Raw genomic sequence first — 13,069 nt, 5'->3', positions numbered from 1 at the left:
TCTCAGTATACTTAGATGGCCATAGCCAGTTCATACAGCCTCCTTCTTCTTCCACTGGTGAAAGGGGCTGTTTTCTGATCACTGGACCCTTCGTCTCTGGGAGAGGTTTTGCAGACTGCAACGTGGACTGTGGGGGCATTCATACCACCTCATTCAGAGATAGTTTTCTCTGGGTGAATCCAGTATCCTGGCAACCCAGATAGCTTCTCACAGACAATGCAAGTCTGGGAACTCCAACAATCAGCTAATTTATGCTTTTTGAGGATGCCCAGATTCCTCAACAACATTCGGTCGCTGGGCTACAAAACTAGAATTTTCATGTTCTGGTTGTAATTCCTCTTGTTTCTTTGGCCTTGGACCTCTGAAATGGCTTGGGCTGTTTCATATGCAGACTTCAGGCTCTTCCTCAACCAATCCAAATATCCCTGGTGCAAACTGAGTGATGTCTGGCCCATGGAAACACCAAATTCTAGATCCCTTCTTTATGCAACAGTCAGGCTTTTTTGGGGCCTCCTGCCACCCACTCTCTACAGTCTTTGCAGCCACGTTGCAAAGAGGGTCTTCTGCCTGGTCCCTCCTCAAGTCCTTCTTGGTTAGGACATGCAAGCCTCCATCTCTCACCAGAGTGGGATTGCAGTATAGTTTGGTGACACTCATAGCAATGACCCTAATAGCCTCTGCCCCTATTGCTCCTCTAGCCCAGGGGTGAAATGCTCCTGGTTTTGGACTGGATTGCCCGATCCAGTAGCGATGGCAGTGGGTGGTTCAGAAAACCAGTAGCAAAAATCCCTGCCCCCCTGCTCATGCCCAGCTGAGCCACAGGATCGTCAGAGGCTCTTTTTTTTTACTTTTAAAAGCATTTTTTCTACAACCTCTTCAGCTGAAGAGGTTGTAAAAATGCTTTTAAAAGGTAAAAAAAGGCCTCTGACGATCACAGCTGAGTCACACAATTGCCAGAGGCTTTTAAAAAAACTTTTAAAAGCAATGATTGTATGCCATCTGGAGTCAATCAATCCATTCTTTATCAGCAGACCTTCTTGACATGGCATTTGCATCCCTGTTCCCCATTTCTGGCCAGTACTTTAGGCTGAAGTGGAATCCAGGGAGAACAGCCAACCACTGATGCCCTGTGGAGGAGATACATGTGAGTTGTTATTGGTCTTGACCTTAAACTCCACCCCATATAGAAAGCCTTTTAGCTTGTCCACCACTGTCCATTTTATGAGTGGGATAGTTCTTTTTGAGTGAAGTGCAGCTCCTGCTGGCATAGGCAACAAACCCGAAATGTCTATCATGTTTTTGATGCAGTACCCCATCAAGGCCATCCCTGATAACATCAACATGTAGCTCACAGGGTTGGATCTATAGACCAGAATAGGGATTCCTCTTCATTTGAGAAAAAGCCTGCTCGCATTGCTCTCCTTGTATTGACTGCCAGGACTTCCTGAGTCCCTTACTTTTGTGGGGCTTACTCAAACATCTTTAGCTTCCTCATTCCTAAAAATGTCATTGAGAGGATGGGCTATCTTCACAAACCCCTCAACAAATTGCTGATAATAGGAGCAAAATCCTAGGAATGATTGCAGCTCACCCACACTTTGCAGTCTGGGCCAGGAAATGATGGCTTCAAGCTTCATGGGATTGGTCGATATCCCTTCTGTGGAGATAACATGCCCAAGGTAAGTGATTGATGGCTGATAAAACTGGTACTTCTCCAGTGACAGCTTCAACCCCTCATCATGGTGACATGTTAGGACTTTCTCCAGGTGCTCCTTGTGCTATTCTAATGTCTTTCCAAAGACGATGATGTCGTCTAGATATATTAACACCTTAATCAAATTCACATCTCCTCCATTCCTTCCCCTCAGTTGCTGGAAAGTTGCTTGGGCCCTGATAAACCCTGGGGCATCCGACTGTACTCATAGAATCCCAGTGAACATATGAAAGCAGTCTTCTCTCAATTGTTTGAATGTATGGAATTCTTCAAGGCAGGTGCATAAAATGGCCAAGGTATCAGCAGTTTCAGGGTGTCCCACAGCCAGAGCCGAATGTCAGCTGGAGGGGTAGGTAACTGTTGTAAGGACTGTCCCAAGTCCCCAAATCTCCAGATTGTCCAGCTTTTGTAGGGGAAGGTGCTTCACATGTCTGTCATAGAAATCCCTGTAGAACAGAGTCATCTGCATGCCTGAGTCCAGAAGACCCCTTGTGGGGTCCACCCTCCACTTGCACTGGCACTATTATTTATTTATTTAATTTAATTTAATTTAATTTTTATACCGCCCTTCTCCCGAAGGACTCAGGGCGGTTCACAGCCAGATAAAATAACAATGAATAAATACAAAATAAAACAGTAATTAAAAAACTTATTAAATATGGCCCCTAGTTAAAATATATTTAAAACAGTAAAACCCACTAAATAAAGTTTAAAACCAAATAAAAATGTCTAAAATTCTATGCCAGTCCTGCACGAATAAATAAATATGTCTTCAGCTCGCGGCGAAAGGTCAGGAAGTTGACGAAGTCCTGGGGGAAGTTCCCTATGAGGGAGGGATCCACTAATTGGATCGTCAGGGACTCTGTCGACTGTCATTGGTACCTTTTGTGATGCCTCACTGCTTTACCCTCACTAGACCCTCATAGGTAGAAACCCATTGCAGAAGAAGGTGTTCCCACTGATTCTGCAATCAGATAGGGTTTAGGTGGGACTGCACTTGTGGTTGCAGTGTCCAATTCTGCTGTCTGCCGTTCTTAAGACTGGAGCTAGCTGCCATAGGTTGGCCCCAGTTGGCTCCTTCACTGGGGCCCTCTGTAATTTCCTGACTGGGTCTGACTTCTTGGTCTGTGTGGTCTCAGACAGGTACGTCTATAGTATCCTTCACCTTCTCTGGGCAATTTGGCTCTTCCCCACTCTCAGTCATGTCCTTTGCCTCATGTCCTTCACATGGCACCCCGATGTCTCTATCACTGTTTCTTGCCCTAGCCAACTGCACACTTCCAGTCAGTCTCACACATGCCCCACTTGCTCAGCTCACCTCCACCATCTTCAAAATTATCTGGTCCCACTGCTCTTGCCTCAGCTTGCCTGCCATCCCGCTCATCTGGCTCCGTTGCACCTCTGGCTTGCCAGCTCATCTGACTCTGGCTCGCTCACCTATTGCCCCACCTGCCTGGCTTCATTACATGCTGCCTTGTCTGGCTCCACTGCTTTCAACTCCACAACTGCACACTTGTTTGTATGGCTCCGCTGCCCTCATCTTTCTCACCCCCTCTGTTTCACAGGTAATCCTTGCCAGTTGGGGATGAGGCCACGGGATTAGCTGGTAGGTCTCTTCCTGCCTCATTCTCTCCTTTTCTCACTATCGCTCATATTTTCCTAAATCCCGCCCCCCCCACACACACACATGGCTCAGCTGCTGTTTTTCCACTCTGCCTTTGGCTCCCCTTTTTTATTATTTTATTTTATTATTTAGATTTTTATACCGCCCTCCTCCCGAAGGACTCAGGGCGGTGTACAGCCAGATTAAAACAATACAATATACAATTTTAAAACAACAGATTAAAATAACATATTCTATAATGGCCGAAAAATTTAAAAACCATCAAATTTGACCCAATAAAACAGAATGCCCAATTTAAAATTATTAAAATTCAAAACATTCAAAATTTAAAAATTAAGAATTAAGCCAGTCCCGCTTGGATGAACAAGTACGTTTTCAATTCACGGCGAAAGGTCCGAAGGTCAGGTAATTGACGCAAACCAGGGGGAAGTTCGTTCCAGAGGGTAGGTGCTCCTACAGAGAAGGCCCTTCCCCTGGGGGCCGCCAGCCGGCATTGCTTGGCGGAAGGCACCCTGAGAAGTCCCTCTGTGTGTGAGCGTACGGGTCGGTGGGAGGCATAGGGTAACAGCAGGCGGTCCCGTAAGTACCCGGGCCCTAAGCCATGGAGCGCTTTAAAGGTGGTAACCAACACCTTTTCCTCCCACTCTGCTATCATTCTCCTTCCTCCTGCTTCACCTCCTTTCCTTCTCCTCTTTAGTCATCCATTGTTCTCTCCCTTCCTGCAGCACACTTCCCCTCTTAACTCCTCTTCGTCTTGTGCCTCACCTTCCCCTCAAATTTCCAGGTGAAACTCTCTGCCCACCAGCCATCCTGGTATGAGGGTATCCAGGCTGCCGGTGGAGCGTGGCCCCACACAAGTCCGCTACATTCCTTTAGATACAATCTTTCCATAGAAATAGGCACTATTAAAATTAACTTATGGGTCCATTGTTCAAAATATCCTTAAACATCTGCAATGTTAAATTTGCTTCATCTGTAAGTCAAATTTAAGTGTTTTTCTCATTTAATTATAATTTTTAGTTCTCTCTAGTGCCCAATTTCTTATTATATTTTCTTAAAGTAAATTCAGAACAAGAACATTTTTACATAGGAAGGATACTTTATAATTAATTCCAAAATTTTATTTCAGATTTATCTGAATTCTTAGTTTGTCTGTATGCTTGCACACATTGAAAATACTTTATATTTCTATAACCATTTATGATTTGCCAACTATGTTAGCTATTAAAAACAGGTCTTCCTTTGATCTTATTTTTATGTTGTGCTGTTTTCTTACAAGATTTCCAGGTCCCATCAGGATTCAATTGCAATTTTGATCTTCCTGAAGATTTCTGTGGTTGGACACATGACACGTCTACAGGATTTACATGGGCTTTTCATTCTAGAAATACCTGGACTAGCCATTTGGAACCAGGCATCGGGGTTTATCCAGGTAAGTCAATTCATATCATTTTAAAAGAAAAAATATCCATGAACTGTGGTCTTAGGAAAATAAGTATTTAAATTATCTCTGAAAAACTATACAATACATTACAAAGTCTGTGAACACTGCCTTTTTGGCATATTGCTGTAAAATTATTTATCAATTCCAAGTATTTTTTATGTTGCTACAATAAAATCGGTGTAAAAAGTCACAGTGCTTTTAAACAGATATGAATTCAGATGTCTATAGTATAAATCAGTATGTGGTATAATTCTTCTAATAATTTTCATTATATATACATACCACCTATTATTATGTCTTCACCACTGCCCTATAAGCTAGGTGAGGCTATGGAATAACAGCTTCAGAAGAGAAATTTGAATTTGTGTCTCCCTGTTTTTAGTCCTCAGCCCTTATAACTGTAGTGTATCATCTCTTATCTGTGAATGTTGTGAATGATGGTTCAAGTAAAGCATTTGTTGCAGGAGGGATATTTGCACATCAGAGAGGAAACTGAAATCATGTGCTAACTGTCTATGTGCATCAGGGGTGGGTTCTAAATTTTGTTAGTACCGGTTCTGTGGGCGTGGCTTATTTTGTGGGTGTTGCTTGATGGTCATGTGACACTGGGCGTGGCTTGGCCGTCATGTGACTGGGTGAGCGTGGCCAATAACAATAAATAATAAAAATAATAAACAAAGTATACAAAACAATAAAAGGTACCGAAAACCAATTTTCACACTTTATACACACACAACACAACACAACTGACTCACACACAATGTAAAAGCAGCTGCACTTCACCCAAAAGGGCCCCTGCAACAAGCAGGAACCTCACAAAGCCACAAAAAGCTCAAAAACCAAGTTTCAAACTTTACACACACACACAACACAACACAACACAACTGACTCACACACAATGTAAAAGCACCTGACCTTCACCCAAAAGGGCCCCTGCAACAAGCAGGAACCTCACAAAGCCACAAAAAGCTCAAAAACCAAGTTTCACACTTTACACACACACACACAACACAACATGACAGACTCACTCTCTCACACACACACACAAAATGCCACATACAGCTTTGTGAGATTCTGTGTGTTTGTGTAGTTAGAGTGAAACACTACAAAAACACACCAAATCTCAGAAAGCTGCACAAATATTTTAATATTTTATTTATATTTTTTAGATCAGGGGTCTCCAACCTTAGTCCCTTTAAGACTTTTGGACTTCAACTCCCACAGTTGCTCAGCCAGCAAAGCAGTTGCTGACTGATCAGATGGATTCTAGGCAGGTTTGTGAACTTCAACTCCCAGGATTCCACAGCCACCAAAGGCACATGGCTTGCAGAAAGGCATAGTCAGTTGCAGCTGATGCAACTGATTGGAGAAGCAAAGGAAAGCGAGCCCGAAAGGAGTTTACTTAATTAGTAAGTGAGGAGTGGGGATTGAGTGAGCCAGAGGAAAAAAAGTTTTTAAAAGGATCCTCTGAGGATCCCTGCTCAGCCACAAGATCATCAGAGGGTTTTTTTTCTTTTAAAAGCCTTTTTTTTTTGGCTGAAGAAAAGAGGCTTTTAAAAGTTAAAAAAACCTTTCTGAAGGAGAGGGGAATTGAGAGTGTGATTAAGTGTGGAGAGACTAGAGATTATAATTTAGGAATTATTTTAGATTATGATTGTTAGTTTTGATACCCTGCATTTTGTTCTGGGAAGTCGGGGTGGGGGGCGGGGGGTAGGGGGTAGGGGAATTGGGGGGTTGAGGCTAGAGATGGAGTGATGGTGAATGTACAGGGATTATTGAAGATGTATAAATATAATTAATGTAGGGTCGGGTCTGCCCAGTTACCATTTTAGAACGGTGGGAGGGAGAAAAGAGAGTAGGAGGTAGGAAAGAGGAGAAGAGGAAGGAAGAGGGGTAGAAGAGGGAGAAGGAAGGTGTAGGGTGGAGGGAGGAGAGGATGTAGATAAGAGAAGGAGAGGAAGGTTTGGATAGTAAAAGAAGGTAGAAGAGGGGAGTGTTAAAAAGGGGGGTGGTGACTGGGCAGGCCCGACTAAATGTATATAACTGTATATTGAATGAATTGTTTGACATGATTGTAAAAATAAAACTTTTTTACTAAAAAAAAAAAAAAGTTAAAAAAACCCACAAACCTCTGATGATCGGAGAACAGGTTTTGGGGCATGGCCAGCCAGCCATTACTACAGGTTCTCCGAACGCCAGCAGAGTTTTATTACCGGCTCTACAGAACCGGAGCGAAGCGGGGGCAACCCACCACTGATGTGCATGTGTATTCAGTTTATCTGCAGACTTTTTATGTGCTGAGAAAATGGAATAGTGTGCTTGTTTTTGTCTGGGTGAGCTGTTATTGGTTTTGGACATCAATAATAAAAATCTCACTTTGAATAGTGTGGATGCTTCTGCTTTCTATGCATTCCCTTGCATGTGGATGCTCCTTCAGTGTGGAACTAAGGAGATCTTTTGCTGTTCTGCTATGCATGTTGTCAATTTTCCCTTGAGGCTAGAACTTGCCTGGGCCTCTATAAGACCCTGATATTTGCACTGGAGGCTTTGATACTTCTGCTAGTACAAAGGCTTGTGTTGTCAGACAAAGGACTGTGTGAATACAATAAGGACTTCACAATATGAGTCCTTGTGCAGGGTGGAGGGTCTAAGTTTGTCTGATAGCTGAAAGTCTGTTTGCTCATTCTTCATCTCTTTCAACAAACTCCAAGATTTACGCTTTTCCTTCTCCCAATTGGACATAGGAAGAAGAGGAGACATTTGCTAGCTTCAAAGAAATGTTTGCCTAATTTCCATGAACAGGCATTAAAATTTCATACCACAAATCTGAGGATTTACTAGAAGTGGTCCTGCTGTTTGAGGGAAATCTTTCACACAATTTAATTTTATTGCTAAGGCATTAGTCCTGATCACTGCAACATCTGTACCCAAGGAGCATGCATATTCAATAAATCCAGTTGACTCCCATCCCCCATTAGTGGGTCTTGACTAATAGAGAAGTGTTTCGTAACCACTCATATGTTGGTGGTAATAACTAGATTTACTGATTTATAAGGCTCTAGAATTGAAGGATAGTGTTCCCTGCTGGGCAGAATAGAAAAGACGAAAAAATGGTCCAATACAAATTGAGTGTCGCTGATTAATTTATCTTTTAGATGGTTTTTTTTTTTTTTTTTTTTATTTTCAAATTTATATACCGCCCTATCTCCCTAAGGACTCAGGGCGGTTCACAGGCAGTTAAAATACATATAAGTACAGATTAAAAACAACAATTAAAAAACTTATTCTATTGCCCAAATTTAAAGTAGTATAAATAATAAAAACCCCTTAAAACCCATAACTTTAAAATCTAATCCAGTCCCGCGCAGATGAATAAGTATGTTTTAAGCTCGCGACGAAAGGTTCGGAGGTCCGGAAGTTGACGAAGTCCTGGAGGGAGTTCGTTCCAGAGGTGGGAGCCCCACAGAAGGCCCTTCCTGGGTGTCGCCAGGCAGCACTGCCTAGCTGACGGCACCCTGAGAGTCCCTCTCTGTGAGGCGCCTGGTCGGTGAGAGGTATTTGGTAGCAGTAGGCGGTCCCGTAAATAGCCCGGCCCTATGCCATGGGCGCTTTAAAGATTGTCACCAACACCTTGAAGCGCACCGGAAGGCCACAGGTAGCCAGTGCAGTCTGCGCAGGATAGGTGTAACACGGAGCCCCGAGGGCTCCCTCTATCACCAGCGCAGCAGCGTTCTGGACCAACTGAAGCCTCGGATGCCCCTCAAGGGAGCCCCATGTAGAGAGCATTGCAGTAATCCAGGCGAGGCGTCACGAGGCGTGGTGACCGTGCATAAGGCATCCCGGTCTAGAAAGGCGCAACTGGCGCACCAGGCGAACCTGGTGAAAGCTCTCCTGGAGACGGCCGTCAAATGGTCTTCAAAGACAGCCGCTCATCCAGGAGAACGCCCAGATTGCGCACCCTCTCCATCGGGCCAATGACTCGCCCCAACAGTCAGCCGAGGACTCAGCTGACTGTACCGGGATGCCGGCATCCACAGCCACTCTGTCTTGGAGGATTGAGCTTGAGCCTGTTTCTCCCCATCCAGACCCGTCGGCCTCCAAACACCGGGACAGCACTTCGATAGCTTCATTGGGGTGGCCGGTGTGGAAAAGTACAGCTGGGTGTCATCAGCGTACAGCTGGTACCTCACACGAAGCCACTGATGATCTCACCCAGCGGCTTCATATAGATGTTGAACAGAAGGCGAGAGAATCGACCCCGCGGCACCCCACAAGTGAGGCGCCTCGGGGCCGACCTCTGCCCCCGTCAACACCGTCTGCGACCGGTCGGAGAGATAGGAGGAGAACCACCGATAAACGGTGCCTCCCACTCCCAATCCCCCCAACCGGCGCAGCAAGATACCATGGTCGATGGTATCGAAAGCCGCTGAGAGGTCTAATAGGACCAGGGCAGAGGAACAACCCCTATCCCTGGCCCTCCAGAGATCATCCACCAACGCGACCAAAGCCGTCTCCGTGCTGTAACCGGGCCGGAAACCGGACTGGAACGGGTCTAGATAGACAGTTTCATCCAGGTGCAGAGGAAACTGATATGCCACCATATTTCTACAACCTTCGCGAGCGGGTTGGAGACCGGACGATAATTACCTAAGACAGCCGGGTCCAGGGAGGGCTTCTTGAGGAGGGGCCTCACCACCGCCTCTTTCAAAGGTTAAGCATCAGCCTTTGTTTGCAATACTAGCTTCCAAACACTTCTACATATTGTATTCTGTAAATTATCTCAGCGTCTGTTGTAGGGTCCCAGTGCCTTGCAGCAGATTCTACAGCATGTTAAGGCCATGCATTCAGTCAGTGTAGACCATTGGTTTGAACTGCTGCATTTAATTTCATTTCTCCAGGTTTGTTTGTTTATTTATTTGTTTGTTTGTTTGTTTTCTGTCTTTATTATTTTTACAAATAACTCAAGGCAGTGAACATACACAACACACCTTCCTCCTTCCATTTTCCTCACAACAACAACTCTGTGAAGTGTGGTGAGAGAGAGTGACTAGCCCAAAGTCACCCAGCTGACTCTCGTGGTTAAGGTAGAACTTGAACTCATGGGATCCCACTTTCTGGCCTGGTGCTTTAACCACTAGACAATTTTATTGTTGCCCTTGATTTTTTAGGTGCCCAAGGAGGTGGCATTACGCTGTCTTTTTTGTGTGTGGGGGGGTGGGAGGTGATGTCCTGCAAGATTTTGGAAGTGGTTTTCCCTTGCTTCCTTCCCAGGGCGGAGAGAAAGGAACTGCCCAAGATTACCCAGCTGGCTTTGTGTCTAAAGCAGAACTACAACTGAAGATCTAGCTTAATACTTTAAACCACTACTCCAAACTGGCTCTCTATTTTATGCATACTAACAAAAATTATCAGCAAACATTTTGTACAGATTACATCCTTCCTAAAGAACTGAGCCAGATAAGCTCAGGTTTGACTCTGAAGCGGGAATGGAATTCTTCTTTCCTCTATTTTCAGAATGGAAACCAGACTCGGGAAAAGTAAAGCAGCAAAGCAGTGGTGGTAAGGCAGAAAGGGGGCCGGTTTTGTTTCTATTTCAGATCCTCCATTTAGTGATAAGAGTAGCCTCTGATTTTGCTAAGACACGTTGGCTTTGACCCTAAGTTCCATTTAAAGTTTCCATGATCACATTTTTTGGTGAACTGTCATGTTTAGAAAGAAATTGAGACTGCTGTCTGGGCCTCTAGTGTGTGTTTTGGGTTGTTCCAAAGTTAGGGTCTCTGTAGGGGTGCAGTTGCAGATACTGTTTCCTATTTCCAGTGTTTACCTCTTTAACATTTAAAATGCTTTAGAAAATTAATATCACAGAATAACTGCGGCCTCCACAACATGAAAGACTCAGACTATACACCCTCTCCAACTTATTCCCTGTGATAACATTTAATTAATGTAATAAGCCTTCTGTAAGTAGAAAACTTACTTATTTTTGTAACTCAATTTTTCATTCCATTTTTTCTCCCCTGACATGTCTTATAATTGTTCTGTCTTCCCCCACACCCACCCCTTCGGAGTATGTTTGGTAAAGAAATAATCTGAGTATGATACTCATGTACAAATGACTGTTCCCATATTGAAATAGTGCTTCATTTGCATTTCAGCATCTTCTTAAAAAGTCTTTATAGGTTGTGTTACTTCAGTCTACTTCAGTGGCAAGAGAACTTTCCTTCGAGTGAATTATTCCCAAATGCATCACTTACATTTTTCATTGAAGGAAATGAGATTGGAATGGCTCTATCATATCTCATATTGTAGTGTGCTTCTGGTGGAGAAGGTTAATCAGGATTTCTGCGTCTATCAAATAGGGAGAGAAATAGATGGTTGGGAATAACAACACCAAACAACCAGAAGTGGTAGTGTAGTAGTTAAGGACAGAAAATCAAATATCTCCCCGTGTTCAGTTCATTATTAAATTTGGTACTGTAGCTGTTTCTTGGTGCAATAAAACCCTTCACAGAATGAAAACCATACCTTGAACAGATAATGAAGGGGGAGAGGGGGAGATACACATTTATTTATTAGATTCACTTATAAAACAACAATGAAAAAAGCATATGTATTATTTTTCTCAATGGATATTATAGTCATAAAGGAATGACAGATAGCACAGATTCTAAATAGAAGTGCTTGAGTTTAGGCATGCATGAAAAATGAATTGCATCTGCAACCTTAATGATATGAAGAGATCATGAGTATACACTTAATTAATATATATATATATATGCTCAGAAGAAATCTTGTACTTCAAAACTCAGGCCTTTTGTGGAAAGCAGTAGAAACAATAGTGCAGGCCAGAGAGATTTTTTTCCCCCAGAATATTTTAATTTGCATTCCTGTTCTGAGCAAGAGATAGGACTTGATGCCCTATATGACTCTTGGGTTTGTATTTCCTAGTAATTTAGGCTTGCTTCTTGCTTCTCAAGATAGACTAGAGAATTGATAGTTTGAAGAAAAGAGGGACTAGCCTGTTAAATTAAAGAAAAACATCCTAGGCATAGCATAGGCACAATGTGATGAAATGCTCCCAGGAAAGAGAGATGCAGTGTAATCTCATTGCTCAAAAGTAAACTCTATTGATTTCAAACTGAAGCGGAAGCTCAAATACTTTGGCCACCAAATGAGAAGAGAGGACTCATTGGGAGAAAAAACAGGAAGTTGGGAAAGATTGAAGGCAAAAGGAGAATGGGAAGGCGGAGGGTGAGGATGAAATGGTTAGATAGTGTCATCAACAGAGGTGGTATTTGCATCGTGACAGTTCCTCCTTCCTTCCCTCTCCCCAAGATATTGAAAAACATAAAACATAAAAAAAAAACCAAAAAGCTGCTTTGAGTTGATGATCAGGGCATACCTTTCTTTGTAGTACTTCAAGCCCTTCCAAGTTAAATTGTGAAGTCTGTGGATGCTCAATAAAATGTTCCCATAAAGGCAATGGGTTGTAACTCTAAGAAGATGTGTGGAAACGCAGACAATGAATTAGAGTCATAAAAAGGAAGAGCAGACCCTAGCAAAATGAGACAAGATAAATATTTGCGTTACAGTAGCAGATCATTAAAGTCCATGCAAAGAAGCTTTTTTTTTCCTGTGTCCTCTTCTTTCCTTTCCTTCATAGCTCTTTCCCTCCTTACATTGGAAGACTCCCTAAATTATATACTTCCTTCACTCCATTTTTTACAATATAGTTTTTCTATCAGGTTTCTTTTTTTTAGCCCCATGTTTCTTGTGCCTCAAGGATTATCTTTGGACCATCCCTCCAGGGATGGGATTGAAAATTTTTAGCAACCAGTTCCCTGCCTGGCTGCTGGGTGGGTGTGGCCATGGGGACGTGGCCTAGTTGGCTTCCTCACCACAGGGGGGGAGGGCATTTTCACCCTCCCTAGGCTCCGGAGGCTTTCCCCAAGCCTCCAGGAGAGTGAGAACAGCCTCCCCAAGGCTCCGGAGGCCCTCCGGAAGCCAGAAATGGTCCGTTTCCGGACTTCCAGTATTTCCAGTAGGCCTGTTTTTCGCCACCCCCATGCTCTGGAGGCTTTTCTTGAGCCTCTGGGAGGGCAAAAACAGCCTCCTCCGGGGACTGGAGGCCCCCCAGAGGCTAGAAATGTATACATTTCTAGAATTCCAGTACTTCTGGGAGGCCATTTTTCACCCTCCCAGAGCATCCATGAAGGCCCTGCACTTACCTGGCATCCAAAATGGGCTGCATGGTGACTTCTGGGAGGGAGTGGGGGGCGGGGTCAGC

The 13,069-nt window shown here is 43.7% G+C and overlaps 1 protein-coding gene across 4 annotated transcripts in view; it reads left to right on the top strand.

The window, feature by feature from the left end:
- NRP2 (neuropilin 2) overlaps positions 1-13,069 on the top strand; it is a 211,765-nt gene that overhangs the window by 129,131 nt on the left and 69,565 nt on the right. For all 4 annotated transcript variants that reach the window (XM_058186640.1, XM_058186632.1, XM_058186658.1 and 1 more), the window contains exon 12: positions 4,618-4,770. In XM_058186640.1, the coding sequence (XP_058042623.1) occupies positions 4,618-4,770 (153 nt within the window). The remainder of the gene's footprint in view (positions 1-4,617; positions 4,771-13,069) is intronic.

Source organism: Ahaetulla prasina, chromosome 1, assembly GCF_028640845.1.
Source record: "Ahaetulla prasina isolate Xishuangbanna chromosome 1, ASM2864084v1, whole genome shotgun sequence".
NCBI lineage: Eukaryota > Metazoa > Chordata > Lepidosauria > Squamata > Colubridae > Ahaetulla > Ahaetulla prasina.
This window is presented reverse-complemented; position numbering and strand designations above follow the sequence as displayed.